The 24,030-nt window shown below is 49.0% G+C and overlaps 1 protein-coding gene across 7 annotated transcripts in view; it reads left to right on the top strand.

Annotated features, from left to right (window-relative positions):
• The first annotated feature begins 1,807 nt into the window (after positions 1–1,807).
• The window catches only part of DISP3 (dispatched RND transporter family member 3), a 39,841-nt gene continuing 17,618 nt past the window's right edge, over positions 1,808–24,030 (top strand). For 3 of the 7 annotated variants that reach the window (XM_088066502.1, XM_088066503.1, XM_088066504.1), the window contains exons 1-3: positions 1,898–2,008; positions 20,743–21,679; positions 22,889–23,108. In XM_088066502.1, the coding sequence (XP_087922628.1) occupies positions 20,752–21,679; positions 22,889–23,108 (1,148 nt within the window). In that variant the 5' untranslated portion in view covers positions 1,898–2,008; positions 20,743–20,751. Of the gene's footprint in view, positions 2,009–2,861; positions 2,988–15,152; positions 15,228–20,742; positions 21,680–22,888; positions 23,109–24,030 lie in introns of those variants that run through there. The other 4 variants (XM_088066505.1, XM_005528297.2, XM_088066499.1 and 1 more) reach the window with 3 other exon arrangements.

The following is a 24,030-nucleotide window of genomic DNA, read 5'->3' on the forward strand; positions in this document are numbered from 1 at the left end:
TAAAGAGCTGAAGAATTCGAGTTGATTTGTGCAGAGAGGAGGTGGGAAACAGGTGAGAGCAGATGGGAACAGAACAGCAGAGCTCTGTGGCTGTTCTCTCCTGTTTGCATCACACTACCTGGGGAGCCCAGAGGTGAGCAGGGCCAGCTCATGGGGTGTGTGTCTGTCTGTACCTGGAAGGCTGTCAGAGTCAGAAACACTGCTCAGGAGGCTCCTGGTGCTGTCTGAGTGCCTGGGAGCAGCTGGTAACTCCTGCAGTGTGCTGGGCTCTGCTGGGTGATTGATTGAGTGCTGTCCCTCGCATCAGGGTGGGCTGTGCTTCCATCACCAGCAAAGTGAGGAAAAGCAGTTTTTCCCTTTATTGTACACTCAGTGAAATTGCTAAACCCCACACTGTCACCTTCTCTGCATTTTTACTTCAGAAGCCTCATTAAATTTGCATTCCTTGGAGCCCCACAAGGAAGATGATGGTCTGGCTTTATCTGCTTCACTTCCTGTTCACTTTGGCTAATGCATCAGAAAGAGCTTTTGACGCAGCCTGCTTGGAGACAGACTGGGGTGATGGTCCTGTTTTACTGGGCTGCTTTCTATTTCTTATTGACTTGACATCTGTCTGAAAATAGATATTTTTCCCAAGCACCATCAACACTCAGATAAGTGAGAATATAGGGCAAAACAAGCTTAGGCTACATTACAGAGGTAATGTAGCCTAATTAAAAGCCATTACCATTGGCTATTTGTTCAGCAATTTACTGATATATTCCTGTTCTTGCAGGAGTCCACATTACAGTAACAGGTCAGTGATAAACAGGCCAAGGATGGGGGGGATTGTTTTTCTTTCTCTTTGCCTCTAAAGCCAGAAGAGCACAAAATAAATAAATACAAAACCACTGTATCCAGCACAGTAAAGGGAAACCATCCATCAACACTAAGCAAAGCCCCTGCACTCAGGGATGTCTTTATCACAGATGGGATTCCATCTCCTGAAAGCCAAGGCAAGGGCAGGGCAAGCTGACCATCTGTGCAGAATGCTTTCCTCCATGAAAGGCAAGTATGAATGTATAATAAAAGATTTTCTCTACCACCCTAATTAATAAGTCTTGTTTCCTCCCATTTAATGACTTTTACTTAATTCAGGGATTGTTGTGGCATTTTTCTGCCACTTAATGCATGTAGATATCTCCTGGACAGAGCATTTCTCTAGCAGTGAGGGCATTACGGTGATGAGTCCTTCCCTGAGTCCTGGCTCTAAGACGGGCTGGACCTGCAGCACTACCCAGGTGCTGCAGAAGCTTCTGGTAGTTTCTGTCTCGGGACGTGCCCAGTCTGGGGGTGATGGCAGAGCCGGACTCCCATCCCCAGCCTGCAATGATTCACACGAGGCACGACCATCCCTCTCCGAACGGCAGCCCGTCCACCGAGGGCTCGCTGTGCGGCCCGGAGGGGACACGGGTCCGAGGTGACACGGGACCGGAGTGGACACGGGCAGGGAGGGGACACGGGCAGGGAGGGGACACGGGCAGGGAGGGGACACGGGCAGGGAGGGGACACGGGCTCCGAGGGGGACACGGGCAGGGAGGGGACACGGGCTCCGAGGGGGACACGGGCAGGGAGGGGACACGGGCAGGGAGGGGACACGGGCAGGGAGGGGAAACGGGCTCGGAGTGGACACGGGCAGGGAGGGGACACGGGCAGGGAGGGGACACGGGCCCGGAGGGGGACACGGGCTCGGAGGGGACACGGGTCCGAGGGGACACGGGCAGGGAGGGGACACGGGACCGGAGGGGACACGGGCCCGGAGGGGACACGGGCCCCGCAGCTCCTGGCTCCGTTCCCGGCGCTGTCCGCTCAGGAGCGCTGCGGGACGGGCTGGCACCGGGGCCGATCCTCAGCGCAGCATCCTCACCGCTCTCCCGGCTGTGCCGGGCTCGGGGTGCGGCTGCCTCCCCACCGGGTCTGCCCGGCCACCGCCACCGCACCGGGCCACGGGGCACGGCCCGTATACACGGTTTATATACCCGCTTTATATATGGGGTTTATATACCGGGTTTATATACGGGGTTTATATACCCGGTTTATATACGGGGTTTATATAGAGGTTTATATACCCGGTTTATATACGGGGTTTATATAGGGGTTTATACACACGGTTTATATAGGGGTTTATATACGGGGTTTATATATGGGGTTTATACACCTGGTTTATATATGCGGGCTTTATATACGGAGTTTAAATACGCGGTTTATGTACGGGGTTTATGCACACGGTTTAAATACGCGGTTTATATACGGGGTTTATGCAGACGGTTTAAATACGCGGTTTATGTACGGGGTTTATGCACACGGTTTAAATACGCGGTTTAACACGCGGTTTATGTACGGGGTTTATAGCGCGGCCACAGCGCCGCCCGCAGCCTGGCGGGGCGGCGGCAGCCCCGCAGCTCCGCTCCGCTCCGCACCGCACCGCACTACATCGCACCGCTCCACAGAGCTCCACAGGGCTCCACAGAGCTCCACAGAGCTCCACAGGGCTCCACAGAGCTCCACAGGGCTCCACAGAGCTCCACAGAGCTCCACAGGGCTCCTCTCCACAGCGCTCCGCTCCGCTCCGCGGCAGGCACCGGGATCTGGCGGTCACCCGCCCGCCCTTCCGCCCACGGCGGCCGCGGCGCTCGGCGGAGCGGCTTCAAAAGGCGGCGGCGGGGCCGGTTCGGGGCCGGTTCGGGGCTGCGGGAGCGGCACGGCCGGTTCGGGGCCGGTTCGGGGCTGCGGGAGCGGCACGGCCGGTTCGGGGCCGGTTCGGGGCTGCGGGAGCGGCACGGCCGGTTCGGTGCTGGTTCGGGGCTGCGGGAGCGGCACGGCCGGTTCGGGGCCGGTTCGGGGCTGCGGGGGCGGCACGGCCGCTGCAGCGAGCCCCGGTACCGCGGGAGCCGGCGCTGCCCGGCATCGCCGCGAGCCCGGCGCCGCTGCCGCCCGGCGGGGCCCAGGTGAGTGATGCGCTCCGGGGCCCCGGGGGTCTGCGGGGGGCTTGGCGGTCTGTGAGCGCGGTCTGTAGCTCTCAGCGCTCGGCTCTGCCCGGGGGGGTGGCCCGGGGTGTCGGTCGGGCTCCCGGGTCCCGCAGCGCTCGGAACTTGCAGCGCTTGCAATCGTGCCTTTACCCCCCTCCCCATCCCCTTCTCCCCACATTCTCCTGGGAATCCAGCAGCTAAATCCCTCAGTTGTGTGTTTAGCCAACTCTCCCTAGAAGCTCTGGATAGTTCATGAATATGCACAGGGAGATCGTTTCCCGGGAGGCTGCCTCTGTAATGAGCTGCCTGCAGCAGGGCTGCTCTCCTGGGGGAAAAGTTGGGTGCCAAAACTGAGGAGCTTTGTGTCCCCGGCTGCTCGGAGGCTTCCCCTGAGGAGGAGCAGAGTCAGTGGGGTATTGGCCGTACTCAGTGGTGTTAGCAGGTCCAGCCAGGCAGGATTTTCATCTATGTGCCCAAAAGATATATAGAGCTTCATTTGCACGTAAGGTAACCTTCCTGTTTTATACCAGCTTGTGCAGAAATGGACTTTTCCTGTCTAAAAACACCACACCACTTAATAAGGACATTTCATTGCTTAGCAACAGTCCCAACTCAGCTTGGTCCTTATGACCATTCGGGTGGTCTCTAAAGATGTGCCAGTAAAACAGCCACTGTCCTGGAGAAAAGGATCTGTTTTTTCCTTGGTGATGCGATGACCCAGCCAAATGAGCAGGGCTGGTTGCTACTGCCCAAGTATTTAAGAGCATTTGAGTGACTGGGAGCTGAGTGTAACCAAAAAACTCCAGGCCAGACAGGGTGAGCTGCAAGTGGCCGGTCCTCCAGGCACATCTGGGACCTTGCAGCTGCCTTGCTGCTTCATCCTGTGTCTCTTGCACCTTTGTTTTGTGCACAGACGTAGCAGCGTGCTGGTTAACGACCTTCACTTATGCAATTATCAGAGTAGTATTTTGACAGCTGTGCAGGGTCTGCTAGTGTTTAATGTCATGCACAAACAAATAAGTTCCTTTCAAACCAGGCTGATGCATGCCCTTGTCTGCTGTGGTAAGACAGACTAGTTAAGTGGGGTGAGGACTTGTGCTTTGGAAGAGCAATTCAAATGACAAACACACAGACTTTTTGCTCACAAAGCCATATCCTGATACACATAAAATCTGCTACCCTAGAAGCAGATTTTGAAGCCAAGAAGCTCAGGCTTTTAAAAAATATTTCCCCATGAAAATTTGTGTAAGCTTTTGAAACTAGCTGCCTGTTCTAATCAGAACAACTTTGCTTGGGGACAATATTTTTCCCTCTTTCTTGACAGCAACCTTGTAAAGCATTGATAAAGACAGAATCCACAGCATCAGCTTCCTTTAATTGCTCTTTTAGACTGTGTATCTAGATGGAAACCTAGCAACACAACAACTGTATTGAAAGGAGATGTTTCAATAGCTACACTTCTTTTATCACCCTGGATGCATCTTTAGAGGTTAGATTCATGAAGCAAGTCTTTTTACCCCTTGGAGCCTTATAGCTTGATTCCCTAAGCCTGGAATAAAACAGAACTGAGCAAGTGAAAAAGACAACACAGATGGAATGGAAATGCTTAATATGATAAAAGATCCATTCTTCCTTTCTTCCTGCTGCCCCTGTGAATACCTGCAGTATTCCCATGGGGAAGATACTTCTTTACAGAGAGAGAATGCTTGTCTAATAGGAAAGTAATTCAAGGGAAATTCAGTGTTTGTGTCCCTTTCACCTCGAGGCACAAGGGGAAAGCGAAGGGAGCAGTGGCTCAGAGCAGTGTGTAACAGTGTAATGTGTGAGAGCTGCACTGGAGTTTGGGAAGAAGCATCAGCATCATCCAGTCTCCAGATACCCACAGTGGTGATGACTGTGATTCAGTTTCTGCACTGTACAGGGCAAGTTCATCCTCAGGGGTAGGAAAAAGCCCCAAACCACAGCCCCAAACACAAGCTGAGGTCACTGACACTCTGTGCAGATTACCCTTTTTGTGCATAGTCCCTTACCATAGAACAGGGCACTTAAAGGGAGTCAAGGTGACAATATCTGATTGGTTCTGTGTAACTTGGGGACACATAAATGCGGGATTTCACACTGGTGAAATTGCTGTTAGTTTTCAGATGTTTGGGGGAAACGTGTTTGCTAGGTGCTAAAAATTCTCTCAATACCCGGTGTGTCCTTGGCTGTGCCTCCCAAGATCTTGTATTTTTTCAGCATTAATGAATTAATCATCACAAATGCCTTTGTCACACCAACAGAAGAGGCAGTTAAGTTACAGGAGAACTCTGACCCCTTCTGTATCTATCATCTCTGAACTGCAAATGAAGTGTTGCTAACGAGCTGCATTTTGCAGGAGTTTTTGGGATGGCTGCAATGTGTGGTGTAGGTGATCAAATCACATGAGAGCAACAGGATGGGTGCATTTCAGTTTGGCACAGGGAGAGGGTATGCACACAGTGTTAACATTTTGCATCCAAAAAAGCCAGAGCACATCTGTAATCCTCTCGTGATGCCAGTGCTCCCAGATAAGTGCTGCTTATACAAAGACTTGCCTGTTGGGTATGAGTACTTAATAATTAAGCTTGAGTGAAAGTGGAGTGGGATAGGAGTTCATACCCTGGTGCATATGGAAGATCTGGATAAGCTGTGATTTTTATTTCTGAAGTTTGAACAGATCCTTCTGTGAGTCCCAGGGTCTCTGGGTGATGCTGCTGTGGTCTCTGTGCATGCAGTGAATCCTGGCAGGACTCTCTTCAGCACAAAGTATTCAGCATACAATTGGTTTAATCCTCTAATTTTATCAAGCACTAACATAAATGAGAACTGAACAGATTAGTTAATTCTAAAAAATCAAATCCCGTTACATTTCTCAATGCAAAATATTTCTCCTTTTACTTACCTGATTAGCTTATTTTTTTAATCCATTGTTTGTTTAGAGGTATCAGACCATAGATTTGGGTTTAGCGGTGAAAGGTGTGGGTAATCAGCTCTGGAGTGATGTGAGTTTATCTGTGGTTTGAACAGCTGGAGGGGATTTTAGGACTGGAGCAAGTGGAGTGTCCTGAGAGCCTGGCAGAGGAAGGAGTTTTCACTGAGTGTGAGCTCTCCTTTCCTCCTCGGTGACAGCAGTCCTGGGCACTTTTTATTGCTTCTGTGCCAGTCAAGAAGAGCAGAAGATGTCCTTTGCCTTCTTCTTTTCCACATCCCTCGCTGTTTCTCTCTCTCTCCAGAGATAAGCAGCCCTTCCCAAGGCATGTGTGAAAACTCGTTCTGCTCTGTCAGTGTGTGGCCAGGGGCCTGGGAATGTGTTTTCAGACCTTGTGATGAAGTTGAGCAATGAAATATTAGTTCCTAGAACTCACTCAATCTCCCCCCGTGATACCACAGAACGGGCTATCTCTTTAAATGATTGATTTCACACAGATTTACCTGAGTTCATTCATCTTGTTGTAGCTTTACCGGGGTGAATTTTCTCTCAGATCTGCCTTTACCCATTCCTTTGAGAAGGATCCTGCCTCCTCTTCCAGAGCAGAGCCTCATTTCGTGAATAGCTCTGCTGCATTCAGTGAGGATGCTGAAGAAAAAGGCTGTGGTGCCTGTGACTCAGACTAATGCAAGTCAATTTAAAGGACAGATTAAGCTCAGTATGACTATGGATTGCAGTGTCTGGCCCATAATGAATAATTCAGGAGTATGGAGGAGACAGTGTAAGAGTTAAGTGTTTAATCCAGCTCTAGGTGAAGTCAGCAAAAGACTTTCCATTGACCCCTGTCCAGGATAGGTTTCAGCAAAGCTTAACTACGTGTGAGTTTGTAAATTGTTCCATTGATAGCAATGTGCTTCAGGCATGAGCTACAGCATTTGCACCCAGCTGAATGTTATTTTCTGACTCTCTTGCCTGCTGTACTGTCATTAAACCTCTGCAGCACCTAAGGGAAGTTTCCTGAGGCCTGAGCATGGCTACTGAGTCACGCTTTTATAGTACTGAAAACCAGAAAAGATTAATAACTGGAGTGCCACACCATTAACAGAAGAAAATACAGGCACAAAAAGATGGGCAAAACAAGATTCAAAGGTTTCATTTTGGTTGCTTGGAGGCAGGAATGGTGCCCTCCTTCTGCAAGAACAGGGCAATTGCCTGTGACAGGGATCTCACCACAACTGGACACTCAGCCTTTTCGGCTCAGGAGTCCACTTGTTCCTGCTCTGCCAGTGTGATTTGCTTTCCTGGGGTGAATTGAACCCCCAGGGACTGCAGCTGGCCCTGGGAGATCTGATGTGGGAAAGGCAGAGCAATTCTGCTGCTGGGAACCAGAGGATGCTCTGCACCTGCAGCTCTTGTTTTCAGGTAGCACCTGGGGATTCTGTCCTGCCAGCTGCTCCAGAGGGATTTACCTTCCCATAAAAGTTCAGTTCAGCACAGCCAGTAGCAGTGCTGATTTTTTTCATGGTGGCAGCATCATCGACTCAGAGGGGCAGGACATCTCCTCCTTCTGGTTGTAACTCAACATATCAAAACTCCAGTGCCACCTGTGCCTTTGTTCTGAGCCTGCAGATTCTGGCAGCCTTGGCTTTCCTGTGGGGAGAGAAGAGTTATAGATACATTTTATATTGTTGGCTTTTTGCAAATATTAAAATGAATGTTATGTGTATAAGAATGAGAAATTTTGTTGTATTAATATAGTTTTCTTTATTTCTGTTATTGATGAAACTTAGAAATAGTAGTATAATACATATATGTTAGGCTATGGCATAGTATTAAAATAAAAACTGCTTTTGTTTGTATAACCCAAAGACTGAGAAAAAAAAAATAGCTAGAGAACTCCTGAATTTGTAAACTCTCTTATCCAGATGAAGACAGCAGTGACCAGAACTCTGGGGGAGGAATTTATTGCATTTCTGGTATCAGGGAATGTAAATCTCGATGGTGCCAAGAAGATTGATCTAATGGGAAGGGGGCAAGAGAAAACTAAAGAGAAGAACACCAAAGATCCTAAGAAGAATGTCTGAATATGTATGAGAATTTATGGATATGTAGTAGGGTTCTGTTTTTAAGGGACAATCCTTTGTTAGCAAGGTGTGCTCTCTTGGCTGAGTGCAGAGACACCTGGCTGTATCTGTATACTTTATTTTTTTCTCCTAATTGTTTTTTTTTATTAAACTTTTAAATTCTATAAAAATTATGTGAACCTCGTTTTTCACAGAAGCACACCCACAGCAGAGCAGGGCACCCCAGACAGAGGCTGTTTCCTGCCCTGAAATTAGGGTTTCACAGATACCTCACCCTTTTTTCCTGTTTTTGAGTTCTCTCTGCTTGCTGGGAGAAGTGGTTTGGGGGACAAGGCTGGGATACTTTCCCTGCCATCTGCCTTAAAGGCAGCAGGCTTGAAAGTTGGCACAGTCACTTCCTGATCTTTGCCAAGCTCTGTTAATACAGAACAGCTTCTCCTGAATAGAAGGCAGCTCATGTTTCATAGTGCAGAAAGGGGAGAGGCCAGTGTGTTTAAAAGGGGTTGAAAGACACACTGGCAGTCATCTGATTCTTGAGCTGCTGCTGGCCTTGACTCTCTGCTGCTTTATGAGGGGAGATTTAAGGGGTGAGCCTCATTTTTCTGCCTGGACTTGAAGGTGTGAATGCTGTTGATTCTGGGGCCTGGTTCTGCAGCTGCATCTCCCTTGCAGTCACTCAGTGAGGTCACTTTGGATGTTACTGGGAATGTTACCTGGGATAAACTAATTTGGGCTTCAGGGCATCCCGTCTGATGCTGCCACAGACTCCCCATCTTACTTCTGCATAGCAGAAATCTCTTTGACTTGAACAAAGAGGAGTGTTCTGGGAGATCTTTAGTTTTACTCTGAGCTCACTGGGCTGATTTTGGGCTAGCATGTCAGAGGGTCTCTGTGTCACTCTCAAATGTGACACTGCTGCTCCTCATTTGGCAACTAGAGCTGAATGATGTAAGCTATAATTTGCTTGGTCTGTGTTTAGCTTCTGTGAAAATCAGCAAAAGTAACAGATGAACTCCATCAGAGATGAAGCTTGACTGTGGAACCTTGCTTAATTCATTTGTGAACTTGCATATAATCCTATCCATTTCCCTAGAGCAATAAAGAATTGGATTTGATAGGTGTTTGCAAAGGGTTTATGCAGTCTCTGATACATGATGCACAAAGTGCTCTTTGCTCCTGGGGGATGTTGACTTGTTTCTTGGCTCTGTGTTATACCCAGGAGCTGAAAATGAACTGCTTTGAGCTGTATTAAAATAATTGGAGACAATTTGGAATAAAACCCCACAAAATAACACCTAGCCCTTCTGGTGCTTGGGGTACTGCTGCACATGCAGCACATTTGGTTTCTTGAATCAAACAAGTTCTCTCTTTGTTCCTCCTTTTAACAAGGGAAATGAATTACTGAAGTAGATGGGGCTGCAGACTCAGGTTTGAACTAGAGCCCAATGGGGCATTTTTAACATGTTTGAGAGATGCCTGAAGCAACCCTGACTCCTGCTTATAAATCAGACCTGGCCATTTGTCTTCATATTTCCACTGCCACCACTTTCCCTCCACCTCCCGCCTTGCACACCTTCCCACTTGCTCTCCAGCTAAAACTCAGGCACCAGGTTTAATCTCCAAGCCAGTTTTTATAGCTGAGTTGAAATGGAGCATCAAAGTGACTCAGTAACACAATGGGCTCCAGTTAAACTGGGAGTCTGGACAATATGGACATCAACTTGTTTTTGAAGCTAGATTTATTTTGCCTGAAAGCTCAGACTAGCTCTTGGACCATGTGAAAGCTGCTCCTTCTGGTGCTTCCTGCCAACATTTGCAATTTCCAACCTCTGGGCATTCCAGGCTGGGCTTCTTCAGGACCCACAGAGCAGCTGCCAGTGCCTTGGACTTGCCATCCAGACCGGACTGGACGTCCAGAGCATCACTCCTGGATGTGTTTCACTCAGTGGAGTGTCTCAGAATCTGATGTACATGCTGCAAGCCATTTCTTTCCACATCCAAACTGAATTTTACATCCAAGGCCATCCCTTCTCTTTCTCCCCATCCTACGCCTTGCACCTCAGCTCTGTCCCTTCACTCAGGGCTCAGAGATGGGCAGCTGAGCTGGGTCTGTGGTGGTTTTTGGTCCATTTCATGCTGGTCTGTGGTGCCAATGTTCTTATGCTCAGAGCGTGGCAGAAAAGCTGCAGCATCGTAGGGAGCTATAAAACACCAGTCTACAACAACTGAGAACAAGATATATCAGCAGGTAAATGTTTCATCCCCTGTGGCAGTGCTTACACCAAAGAAGCAAAGCTTCATTCCTGTAAATCTGCTGTCTGGAACCAATTCCTTGGTGCAAGTTTCCTCACAGGAACTGCAGAGTTCATAGCATGGGTTTGTGTGTAAGTGGCACAGGAAAGCATCTGGTCTTGTTTAGATGCCAATAACAGAGAGCTCTGCTGTAAGTAGCAGACAAGTAAGATTTTGATGACATTTCCTTTACAGACCTCTTGCAGTCCCTTGTATTTCTGATGTGTTGTGGGGGAGATAATTTCTTCTGGATCCAAATCTTGGCTTATATGCAGCTAAATTCATTCCTGCATGTACACCAGCCTGCCTACCTGCTCGTTTATTTGGTTGTGTTGTGGATCCTGATTTTGCACTTCCATTTCTTTGGCTGATTTGGGAAGTGCCTGCAGTGATTTTCCTCTTGTACTCAGCCAACAGCCTGGTTTCCAGAGGGCCAGGCACAGTTCCACATCCACACAGGGCTGCAGAGTGAGTCCCTTGAAAATCAGTTTACAAATGTCTTTGCAAAAATAGCCTGTGTTTCCTTGTGAAGGGGAATCCCATTTTGAACAAGGCATGTTGTGAAAGGATGGAAGTTTCAAACTCCAAAATCTGAGAGCAGTTCAGAGCAGATGATGTGCTTTGCCTCAGGAAAGCTGAAAAAACTACACAGTAGAGCCACAAATGATTTTTTTTTTCCATTTTGGTGTTTTAACTGCAGGACTTGGTCGTTTGAGATGGCACAAGTAGCATCTCAGCCTGAGAACATCTGTCTGGAAGTGTGGGATGCAGTAAGAAGCTGGGAACAATTGGCTGAAATTCTTTGAGCCTTCCAGGTGGCAGTTCTTGTTCCTTTGGGTTGGCTGGTTGTCACTCAGGAGCAGGTCCCGTGCAGCTCCTGTGGCTCCTGTGAATCTGCATCTTTGGTGGCAGAAGGGGAATAAGGACAAGGGTGATGTTTGCCTCTTTCTGAACTGCTTCAGATCACAGAGCTCCAGGTCTGTGCTGGGAAGGGAGGAGAAGAGGGCAGACAGGAGGGACATTCCTGCTGTCTCAGCTCAGTTCTGCTGGCCTAAATCTGTATCCTAGAGACGTGGCAGCTTCTGGGAGCTGCTGCAAGCAACATTTCCCTTGCACAGTGACTAATAGGAACCAGCTCATGGTGTCTCTTGTTTGTATTGGGAAGCATCCTGGACTTTTTCTGACATAAATGTGTCATTAAAGCCTGTTTGCTTATTCTGAGACCCTGCCCCCTCCTCTGCTAATGGTCTGCAGGACTGTGCTCATTGAGCTGTAGTAATATTTAATGTGAGTTTCTGCATGGCTGGTGCAGCTGGCAATAAGCTTTAACTCATTGTACTGGCAGGGGATCTGCTGACCTGCTGCTCAGGCACTGAGGCAGCTTGTCTTGTCTCCACATCTTCCCCTCAAGAAGCTTTCCTTCTGTTCTGAAAAACCTTGTGCTTGCCCAGGTCCTGCTCCGGAGCAGTGAGCTGTGTGGCACTAGAGGCTCTACAGCCTCTGGATATCGCACATCTGCTTCCAGATTGCTCACTGATTCTTGGAAGATGAGAAATAGCAGTGCTAATTAATCTAATTCCACAAGCACTGGCTTTTCATGGGAGGAGAGCAGGTAGGTGCATCTGTTTGGGAGGGAGAGATGTGTGGGGAGGTAAGAAAGACATACCTGCTCAGATCCTACTTTTCAGGCTGCTGAAAGCCAGCCAGTTAAAGGCTGCTGTGTGAGTCCCTCCTGATCCAGAAGCAAGTTTTCCATGGGTCATTATAAAGTATGTTTTGCTGCAGTTATTCTCACTCAGTTGTAGTGGCTGTCAGGATGAATTCCCCCCAGAATTCACCCTCACATTCTGAGAAACAGGAGGCTGTGTCTGTGGAGCTCAGCTCAGTGCATGGAGCTGGAATGGTGCATGAGTATTTCAGTATTCCTGCTGCTCCCTCATTTTGGGAGAGTGCTACAGATCCCCCACTCCTCTCGTGCTGGTGTGTGGAAAGCCCTGCTGAAAAAGTGAATGTGACTGAAATACCATGGGAGCTGTGTCCTCACCCCAGATTGCAGCCTTACAGCCTTCCTCTTCCAAATCTGGCCCTTTCTGATGTCAGTAAATTGTATCCGTGAAAAATAAGACCTTTAGATCCATTACATGTAAATGGGTAGAACCTGGAGTGAGGCAGTGTGACCTGCATGACTCCACACGTGCAGATGGGACTTTGTGCCTGTTCCTCCTCTTTCTGCAAGGTCAGAGCACAAGGAGCAGAACTGGCTAAGTGCACTCTTCAGGTGGAGCACTTGAAACATTTTCTTTTAACCTCATTGTACTTTTTAAGTTGGAGTGGCAAGACAAGCTGCCTGTGCTGTGGTTGGCAGGAAGGTCTGGCAGCACAGGTTGGAATTCCTGCCTTAACTCTCGAATTGCTGCCCACAGAACCACAACCAGCAAAGCCTCCTCTGCTGCTTGAGCTGCTGAGAGAAACAGCTCAGGTGGAGGGTGAGGAAGAGTTTTTCCTTCTCAGCGATGAACTAGCAGCTTAGCTGAATAATGTGGAGAGGAGCCTTTTAGGAGAGGGTGTTTTGGTCAGTGCCAGAAGTGGTGTGCACACCAGCAGGGTATTGCTGGAGAACTGCACATGGATGAGGCTGCACAGCCAGCCCTTGTCTGTGTCCTTCCTCTCACTGCAAGGGATGGGTGTGGGGAGAGGGGTCTGCATGGGAATCCTGCAGCTGAGCACAGAGTGGGATCAGTCCCTGTTGTGAAAAACGAGGTTCACATAATTTTTATAGAATTTAAAAGTTTAATAAAAAACAATTAGGAGAAAAAAATAAAGTAAAGTATACAGATACAGCCAGGTGTCTCTGCACTCAGCCAAGAGAGCACACCTTGCTAACAAAGGATTGTCCCTTAAAAACAGAACCCTACTACATATCCATAAATTCTCATACATATTCATCCATTCTTCTTAGGATCTTTGGTGTTCTTCTCTTTAGTTTTCTCTTGCCCCCTTCCCATTTGATCAATCTTCTTGGCACCATCGAGATTTACATTCCCTGATACCAGAAATGCAATAAATTCCTCCCCCAGAGTTCTGGTCACTGCTGTCTTCATCTGGATAAGAGAGTTTACAAATTCAGGAGTTCTCCAGCTATTTTTTTTTTTCCTCAGTCTTTGGGTTATACAAACAAAAGCAGTTTTTATTTTAATACTATGCCATAGCCTAACATATATGTATTATACTACTAAGTTTCATCAATAACAGAAATAAAGAAAACTATATAAATACAACAAAATGTCTCATTCTTATACACATAACATTCATTTTAATATTTGCAAAAATCCAACAATATAAAATGTAATCTATAACACGGTGGTGAACTTAAACTGGGGAGGCTGAGCACGGGTTAGAATAATAAATGACTGGTAGGCTCTGCCAGCAGGATCTGGCTTTCCTTTTCAGGGTGACAGTGATGTGTAAAGCTGGGGTGTATCTGTAAAACAGCAGCACACAAGCTTTGGGGATTATTCCACTGGCTTGGGAATTGATGATTCCCTCCTGTGATCTGACATTCCTTCCTGGAGCGGTGGGATAGCAGGGCCCTGGTTTGTGGCAGCCATCTCCATTTAATGATCTGTAAAAGCTTTGCTCTGAGCACAGCTGCTTAGGGGTAGGCAGTGGAGTGTGGGAATCCACATACCTTTGGGAATCTTCTTCCTTTGGGCCCTGGCAGGTGGGATCCGGATTTTGAAATGTGTCAAGGCACCCAGCTGAGCCAGAAGCAATCCCTTTACTTAGCAGCAACAACTGGCTGGGGTTCAGTCAAAATCGAAGTCATTTTTGTAGTGGTGAGGTAAGTCATGTCTGAAGCATATCAGAGCCTGTAGCTGCTTGGTACCTGTTTGCAGAAAGCTGGAAGTGCCACATGCCTGAGTGACAGCAGAGCTTATCACCAGCACAAACAAGTAACGTGAGTTGTAAACATGGCACAGGGCTGCCAGGCACGTTTTGTGAGATTATAACCAAGACACTGCTTCTGACACCTACAATCATTAGTTACAATAACCAGAAGTAAATTATTTTATCAGGAAATTAACTTTCTTTGGCAGTGACAAGCATGTTAGCGAAGTGCTCAATCACTTCTGCAGCAATTCCAGGATGTCAGGGCACTAAATGTGCATGGTTTGATGTCAGTAAATCCTGGTGACCTTTGCCTTTGAAAAGTGCCAGTTCCAGTAATTTAAAGCATGTATTTTGGGGCAATTTATTGGGTTCTTTTTGGTAATGTAAATGGTGTGAATTTGGCTCTCAGTGTGGAGGTTGGATATCCCTCACCAGCATAAAGGTTATGTTGCACAGTGATGGTTGTGTTTGATGATACAGCTCAAATTATACTTGCAGAACACGGCAGAGTTTGTGGTTTGTTGCACACAGCCCCCATTTTTGCCCTCTTTCGCTATCTTGTGTGTCAAACTAGGCACCCAAAATAAATGTCTACGTCTTCCTTCATCTCCTGAGCTCCAGCATCTGTCAGATGCAGACTCCACCACCCCCTCCTTCCCCGAGATGCTGGGAGAAGATTCAGTTCAGCCCCGTTTGTTCAGCCCTCAGACTCTGTCGTGACAGGCAGTGTTAAAAAGCTCACGAGGAAATTAATAATTCTGCCTGTGAGGCAGGCATGAGCGGCGTGCAGGAAATGAGGCATGAGACCACACGCTGAATGATGAGGAGAGAACAGGGTGAATAACTGGATTTGGGGAGCATCATCCATCGCATGCACTGGTGGAAGGCAGAGTCCTTGCCTTGGACACTGAGCTTGGGAGCAAAACTACACTGCAGAGCATTTAGGAAAGAGGGACAAATTAAGGATGCTGTGTTGGCCCTGAATTTGGCATTTCCTGACTGGTGAGTGCTCGACTTTGCAGCTAACCTTTCCTCACTGTTTTTGGCATGCAATTATGAGTAGATCTAATCAGTGTTTGTCAAAGCCTGGAACAACAGGCAGGTGCATGCAGAGACACAGAAGGTTGAGAGTGCCCTAAGCAGCCTTTGTCCAGTCTGAAAGCTGGTCAGAGACTGTGGAATCATTTAGGCTGGAAAAGATCATTGAATGTAATCTGGTAAGATCAAGGATCCTTCTGTTTCCAGCTGGTCTTATCTTAGCCAGGGTGTGAAAGTTCCTGTAAGGTGGAAGAGGGGTGCAACAGTCAGCAGTGGAAGGGAACACCTCAGTAAGAGGTGAGGCTGCATGTGCCTGTGCTTGATTTCACAAAGCTTGAGATCTGATAATCCTCTTTCCTATATTCAGCCCTGCCTATTGTCTTGCTTTCTGTGGGCAAGTGGAATTATAGACTGTAGAGTTTTAATATATATATGTGTTTAAAATACTTTTGTTGAACTTTTTTTTCCTCCAGCAAACACATATTTATATAATTACACTGTAATTCCAACAGCTCTGTGCTGCTGGAGCATTCTGATATCATTCTGATCTACAAAGTGCCTGGGGTCAAGCAGTGTTTTTCTACATCTTAGTAAAGAATTTAAAGCAAGTGGAAAGGGAAATGCAAAGCACACAGAAAGAAAATAGATTAAAGCCTTGTTGTTGTGTTGTGCTTGCAACTGGAAGGTGAACCTGCTTAACTAATAATGGTGGAGCCAGCTCAGCCAGCAGATCAAACCAGTGCTTTTGAGCAGAATGTGCATCTCTGGGCTCATATCCCACTGAAACAGGTTCTGTCTGTGCTGTATCCCCAGGCACAGGTTCTGATCTGTGGCTGAATTAAGTCAATGTTTTGAGAAGTATTATAGGAGATTCAGGGTCCTGTGTCCATGGCCTGCTTTACTTTGCCAGGAGTGCAATACTCCAATTAGAGGAAAACCATGTCCAGTTCTCCCTATTGTTTTGTTTAACAATTTATGAAAGGAAATTTACACTGGGAGAGGGACTCCATGATAGCTGTGTTGATAAGGGAGAACAGGGACCTGAGAAAACCCTTCTTGGCTGTGTTTTTAAATTAGACTTCTGGATTAATCTCAGTGATTCAAGTGTAGAGCAAGGCTGTGGTGCTGTGTCCTGGTGTCCCTGTGGAGCTCTGCTTTAGTGTGGTACATTAATGATGCCCTCCAGTTGTTCTACATGGCCAGAGCTGTGTGCAGCTCTGTGGCTTTCAGCAGGACCTGGGTGTTCTTAGGATGATTTGGAAGCACAAAAGCTATTTCTCTCCCTCTTATAAGGAACTTCGTGTAGCTATCAAAGGGGGCTAAAGCTGCCTTTGGTAGAAACTCCAGGAGATTTCAGGAATATAAATAGGAACACAAAACTGCTGGCTCTGCTCTAAAAGCTCTGCCTGTGGGAGAAACCAGTGTGAAGTTTGATTATTTTGTCAATGAGAATCTCCTATAGTACAGAAATTGTCTTTCCCTCCCTTCTAGTCCTGAGCTTGCTTTCATTTTTTCTTTCTAGCTTGCTGTTGCACAAGGCTTCCTTTTTCCTGTAGGAAGGAACAACTGGGTAATTGAAATGGAACACTAGTGAGGATTTTTTAATGTGAAAGTCAGCATTAATTAGTCAGGTCGGGTGTAATTAGCTTCCTCATCTGTCGCTGCTTCTCTCCAACTTGCCAATGACTTTCTTCTATCCTAGATGTCACTGAAAAAGAACTGTCTTGTGGGAGCTGCATGGTTGAGGTGCAAGAGAGTGACAATCCCTGTGGGGCTGTTGGGGTTTGAGCTGGATCCTGCCTGCAGGAAGCCTGTTTGCTTTGGAAATAGAAGAGGGAAACCCAAGAAATCTTAATGCCTACCCAAACCAGCTGAATCAGTGCCTGCTCTCTAAAGAAACAGACCCAGGACTCCAAGGAGTGCTTTAATCCTCTGCCTCTTTCAACCAGGCACAGGCTAAGCTTGCACAGGAGTGAGGCAGAGCTTTAATGAAGGCTGCAGGATTAAGTTCTCTGTGTATATCCTGGAGCTGAAAAAGTAATTGGGCCCTGATTCAGTGCTGGGAGTCTCTGGATAGTATGAAAAGTGATGGAGGGAAAACAGGCCAGTCCCTAAGTAAAATTCAAGCAGAAAAAATGCATTTCAGTTCCCTTCTGGATGATTTGAGGGTTTATCTCCCCTGCCATTTCCATTTGCCATGTTTTAGGTTGGACAGGCTTTCATCCTGACCCAGGCAGGATCTGAGGAAGGTGGCAAAGCCAGATGAGCCCCAAGGGCAATGCTGAGTGTGCCATGTCTGGCTTTGGAGCTGGACCAGCTCTCCTGCAGGGGGTTCAGATGGATGATGGATGGTTCAGTGGATGCAGGCATGTGTGTACCCTGTGAGCAGAGGGAGGCTGGGGACAGCCCAGGTGCCACCCACCCTGCCCTTGCCGCTGTTCCAGATCAAGTCTTGATCCTTCCCTGGCTCATGTGAGTGTATATAGGGGCTTCTCCAGAAATTTCTGTGCTGGAGTTCACACCAGTGCCAGAATTTGTGCCAGTCTGCAGCTGGAGTGTAACACATGTTGGTCACCAGACATTACAAGTTCCCATGTGTTACAAATTGGGGTTTGCTTCACCATGACAATTGATGGAAAAGTCAGAGGGAGATGCCTGAGATCTGATCCCATCCTTAAGCTGAGGATTTAGCACTTGGTTAAGAAAGAAGATGGTGTGATCCCTTTTCTGCTGCCTTACTATTGTGTTGCTCTCTCTCATTTCCCTTTCTTGTCACATACGGGCTCTTCTGTCTCAGGATAAGAATCTTTTCCCTCCTTCTCTTCAGTAAAATGGGAAAGTATTATGGCTCTTAACCTCTCTTTCTAAAGAGAGAATTACAGAGAGTGTGCTAGTTCAGATCTCACAGTAACTCCATTCTGTTGAAGGAGAGCCCAGGCCATGGGGAGAGAAGTTGGGGGTGCAGGGGAGGTACCTGCAGGTACACACCAACCTGCCCAAGGGGGATGGCTGAGGTTTACACCTGGGTTCCTGCAGCATCAGTCCACACCAATGTGACCTGGAGCTGTCCCTTAGAGGCTGAAGGGTGCCAGTCCCTGTCAGCTGAGTGAAGGATGGGGGTCACACACCAGGTGTGCTGGGGATGCCTGGCACAGGTGAGCAGTGTGGGGTGAGCTGTGAGCTGGGGCTGACAAGGTGCTGTGTTTGGGGGCTGCCATGCCAGCAGCCTTTGGACACGTATCTTGTCATCTTGGATGGGATTATGGCTGTGTTTGGGAGTGTAGAGTGTGAGAGAGAAGGTAAGAATTCTGTGGTAAGAATCCTCCAGGAGAGGATTAATTTGCAGATTCAGAGACTTGGGAAAGCTTCCTCCCTGTCATGACGCAAATCAGGCTTTGCAAGCAGCAGCACAAGAGTGCTTGGGTGTGTGTTCCCATGAAGCTGAGCAGCTCCTGCCTGTCCTGGGCAGCAGCATTTTGACACTCTTGGCTTTGTCCCAGTGCAAAGGGCTCACACAGTGATCCATGTGTATTCAGGGAATCTTTCAGGCACTCCTTGGTTGTTTAGGATTATGCATCCTAAATATTAATCTCAGTGGAGTCTAAAACCAGCTAGATTACTCCTAACCTTTCCAGAGGATTGACAAGACACCACCCACCCTGTGTTTTCCTCTTGCTGTCTCAGCCCTTCATGTGAAGGGAGCAACAACACAGAAGAGTTTTATGAGCTGACCTCTCTTCCCTATTTCTCAGCCTGCTGAGGGTTGAAGGTCTGGCAGGAGAGGGGCTGTGGCCATCTGCCAGCAGTGGTTTTTGTCCTGAGCTGCAGGAGGCTCACAGGTGCCCTCCTGCACAGTCTCCACAGTCTAGCTTGAGGTGGGAGAGCCACAGTACGAGCCTAGCCAGGGTGAGGGGCTGGGAGAGCCCCTGCTCTCACTCTGACAGGCAGGATGGGGTATTTTGGGACAAGATCAGGTGCAGATTAAAGGCACTGATGAACATTCCTGCTTTCCTTGGTGTGGGCTGGAGCAGGGAGCAGGAGCTCAGAGGTTCCCTGTTCTCCACAGGCTCTGTGATGAAGGGAACCTCTGCCCAGATGTGCACAGATGCTGTCCACACCAGGCTGAATCCCATGGGAGCTGCTGTGGACCCTGTGAGCTCTCTGTGAGCAAAGCCACTGGCATTGCTCAGACTGGCCAGAGCCAGAGAGGTTGCTGTGATCCTTGCTGCTTTGCACCAATGCTCCTCTGCCAGAGAACATTTTTGTCACATTGCTTTCTCCTCTCAGTTCAAGTTCATGCAGCTCCTAGGCCTTCTGAGGATGTGGAGTTAACAGGTATGGGCAATTTATCTTTCTGCTGACATGAGGCCAGTTAAAATAGAAACACTGGTTAGCAGCAAAGCTCGTAAATTTTTTCAGGCCTGTGTGTAAATTGCTTTCAACTCCCAGGGTCAGGTAACAAACTGAGCCTGTTTGTTCATTCATTCAGTGCCAAGGGCTTTGCTGCCTGGAGCCAGAAAAGGGAGGGACACTTCCAGGGTCAGGGCTTTGCTCTGAGGGACCACCACCAGTGGATCCCTGTGAGACACTCAGGGTAAGTCTGGGAACCTGGGAAACCCTTGCTAAGGAGAGCACCTCCCAGGGATTATCCCTTTCTTTCCTGGCCAAGTCTGGGCTGATCAGGGAGGGTTTCCTCCTTCATTCCATGAAAGCAGTAACTGCATTTTCTTCCCGGTTGTTCTGTAGGAATGGGAAGAACACACTCCACTAGCAATATCCTGCAGGAATGGAGGGAAAGCAGGTTGTTCAGCCCTTTCCCTTCCTATGTTGTCAGTGCATATCCCATCAGGAACCAGAGCAGGGTCACAGTGAGTTCTGGGAGGGGTTGATGTGTGCAGGTGTGGGTGTATGCTCAAGCACAAGCACACTTCATGGGAAAGATGAATACTGCTGTAAACAGCTGGGGGAAATCATTGCCAGTTCTAAGGAGGAGATAATGCTCCCTTAGCATTTTGTATCATTCTGGTAGCATGAAACTGGTCCTGGGTGTGAGAACCAGGTTAGCTGATTAAATGTTCCAGGTTGGCTGATTAAATGTTCCAGGTTGGCTGATTAAATGTTCCAGGTTAGCTAATTAAATGTCCCTGCTGCTGCAGGAGCTGTGAATCTGTGAATCCCTGCAGTCCCCATGCCTGGTGCTGCTGGAGCCATGCAGAGCCTTCCCCTGCCACAGCACTGGGCTCTGGGACTGTCACTTCTCCCTCTCTGGTTCCTCTGCCAGGCAGAGTGTGGGATACCTCATGGCAAGGCTGTTGTTTCAGTGGCTGTAGCAGACCTGTGGGGTTTGGAAGGAGTGATTCTTTCCTCCTGAGGGAGCTGGAGCGTGCCTGGCTGTGCTGCTGCGAGCCTGTGCATTGACAGCTGTGCCTGTGCCACCGCTGCTGGGTCCTGCTGACTGCCCTGCTCTGTCTGTGTGCAGGTGCCTGACATGGACACAGAGGATGACCCATTGTTACAGGACGCCTGGCTAGAGGAGGAAGATGAAGAGGAAGCCTTCAGCTCCCGGAAGAGGCGAGAGGGTGCTTTGTTGTGTGGGAAAAGCCCGTGCAGAGTCAGGCCCCTGTGTGTCACGCTGCCTGTGTCTGGCTTCTGGAATATTGTTGGTTGGGTGTTTACCAACCCATACTGTGCTGGTTTCATACTTTTCCTGGGCTGTGCCATCCCTGCCGTGCTTGCTGTTGTCATGTTCCTCCACTACCCTGCCCTGGACATTGACATCTCCTACAACGCTTTCGAGATCCGCAACCACGAGTCCTCGCAGCGCTTCGACGCCCTCGCCTTGGCCCTCAAATCCCAGTTTGGGTCGTGGGGGAGGAACCGCCGGGACCTGGCTGACTTTACCTCGGAAACCCTGCAGAGGCTCATCTTCGAGCAGCTCCAGCAGCTTCACCTCAACGCTTCCCACCTTGGGGTGAGCGCGCGGGTCAAGCGCAGCCCGCCGCGGGTCAGGACGAGCTCCGTGCAGCCCCAGCCTCGGCTGGGCACAGGAAACCAGACTTCCAGGGTCGGGAGGGGAGCCCCACGCTGGGACTACTCCAGCACTTACCTCAGTGCCAACACGCAGACACACGCTCACTGGCGCATCGAGCTCATTTTTCTGGCTCGGGGGGACTCGGAGAACAACATCTTCACCACCGAGCGCCTGGTCACCATCCATGAGGTTGAGCGCAAGATCATGGACCACCCTCGCTTCAGGGAATTCTGCTGGAAGCCCCACGAGGTCTTGAAGGATCTGCCCCTGGGTTCTTACTCCTACTGTTCCCCTCCCAGCTCCCTCATGACCTACTTCTTCCCCACTGAGAGAGGAGGGAAGATTTACTATGATGGCATGGGGCAAGACCTCGCTGACATCCAAGGTGAGCTGAGGGCCATGGGCAAGGGCTGGAATGCTCAAGGAATGCCTCTCTCAGGTTCAGGCAGCAGCTAAGAGGAGTGACTGCCTTGTATGGAGAGGAAGATGCTGGGCTGTGCCTTCAGGAATTGTCTTTTCTGCACCAGGGCTCCTTTTCAACCCTGCAGTGCCAGTCACAGGTCACACAGACCCCCACAGGCGAGCGAGAGGGACAAGTGAGGGAGTGTCCTGCATGGTACAGATGTCTCCTGCTGACCCTTGTCCCCTGTAGATGGTTGTGGTTAACTGGAGCAATGCCAGGGCTTGGAAAGACAATAGGGATGAGCTTCCCTGCGGTACAGAGCAGATTAAAGAGGTCTGTGGGCTGCTCCAGCAGCTTGTGAGTCACCAACTGGAAAGGTTTCTATAAGGAGAGGAGGAGAGAGGCCCTGCCGCCTCCTCCCAGCTCTGGGCCCTGTTCTGTGCTCCTCTCCTAGAACAGAGGCTCTGAGTGGTGACAGAGAGGTGACTCATGAAGAGTCTGTGGGTGTGATGTGGCTGTGGGATGTTCCCTCCATCTGTCTCCCAAGCCAGGCTGCAGAGGGTGCCTGTCCAGGAGCCATGCAGGGAGCAAGCAAAGAATGAAGTCCATCTGCTCCAGTAACAATTTGTTACCAAAACAGGAAAGAGCATAGTTTCTGATCTTTCTGGTATGAACTGTAGGGAGCTGGATTTTGGGAATAGATAGGCAGTGTCTCTTAGTAAGAACTAGCTGAGTGCCTCCATCTCTGCATCCCTCACAGATGGCAGAGGTAGCAGGTCACAGCAGAGCCAGGACTTCTCTTCCATAGGCATTGTTTACTTCTTGGGCTTCCAGGTGTAATGGAGAAAATCTTGTCTCCGTATAAGAGAAGAAAGCAGCAGTGGGAGTATTGGTGGGGGTGTTGTTGGCTGGGGGTGCTGTGGGTCAGGTCAGTCAGGTGGAAGATGTGTCCCTGATGGGGAAGTGTGTGTGGGCAGCAACACAAGCAGTCACAGAACAGGAGTAGGATGTGAGACTTTACAATCCAGGTTTCCCTGGCCCTCCTTGGTCTCTGGAAGGCAGCAGCAGCTGCCAGCATCGCTCTGATGAAGGACAGGGTGACTCCCACTCTCCCTGTTGCACACTAGACCCTGTGCCTTGCCAAGACAATTAAGCAGGACCTAACAAAAGTGGCTCTGCTTTCTCCTGCAGGGTCCCTGGAGCTGGCCATGACCCACCCTGAGTTCTACTGGTACGTGGATGAAGGGCTGTCTGCTGAGAACATGAAGAGCTCCCTGCTGCGGAGCGAGATCCTCTTCGGGGCACCGCTGCCCAACTACTACTCGGTGGAGGATCGCTGGGAGGAGCAGCGCCGCAAGTTCCAGAACTTTGTCATCACCTATGTGGCCATGCTGGCCAAGCAGTCCACGAGGTGAGGGTGTGTGCAGGTGAGGGAAGGGCAGAGGATGGGATAGACCTTTCAGGGCAAAAGCTCTGCCTTAAGGTTCGCAGCAGAGCAGGAGGGCCTGTTCCATTCTGATAGCCGTGTTCCATTTGGCTTCACTGGGAAGGCACCGGGCACGGAAGGCTTGACATGCTAGCTTGGACTGCTGGACAGACTTCAACAGTGGCCATGGCAAAATGTTCCAGATGAAGGAGAAAAAGCATCTCCACTGAAGCTGGAGCTGTGAATGATGGTGAGGAGCATATGGCAGAAAACTACTCATCTGCTCCCCTGTGCTGCCACTTCCTACTGCAGCAACATGCCAGAGACACCAGCAGAGACAATGAAAAGGAGACAAAGTTTGAATCTACTGCCTGCCTTTCCACTGAGTCCTTGTGTGGCATTGGATCTTTTTGCTTCCATCTTACAAATCCAGTTCCACCACTCAAACAGAACTGCCTTCCTGCTCTGAATTTGGCCACCACTGGTTTGATGCAGGGGATGAAATGGTCTTTACTCAAGGCTGCTCAACGTGTGGATCCAATTCTGCTTTTGCTTTTTGTACAGAGAGGTGGGGTGGGGAGTCTCAGGGCAGGATAAGTTTCAGGAAGTGCAGGCTTTTCTCACCACCAGGTCTGTATGACTTGGTTGGATAGAACTTTGCTCAGTGCTTGTGTGAGAGAGATGATAAAACAGAGCTAAAAAGAGCTAAAAGAGCATCCCAGTACTCAGGCAGCTGACAGAAGTCTCTGTACCTTCTTAGACTTCAGACTTTCTACTGCTCTGAGTCTCAGTACTTCCCAGAACGAAGGGATGCTGATCTTCAGAAGCAGGTTGGAATGCAGGCAGCCACAGAGCATTCTCAGCAATGGGCTGGGAAAGCAGGTTGTGCTTCTGACAAGCCAAAAGG

The sequence above is a fragment of the Pseudopodoces humilis genome, chromosome 24, assembly GCF_049639895.1.
Source record: "Pseudopodoces humilis isolate 2021_Gansu_Grassland_sample_001 chromosome 24, ASM4963989v1, whole genome shotgun sequence".
Taxonomy (NCBI): Eukaryota; Metazoa; Chordata; class Aves; order Passeriformes; family Paridae; genus Pseudopodoces; species Pseudopodoces humilis.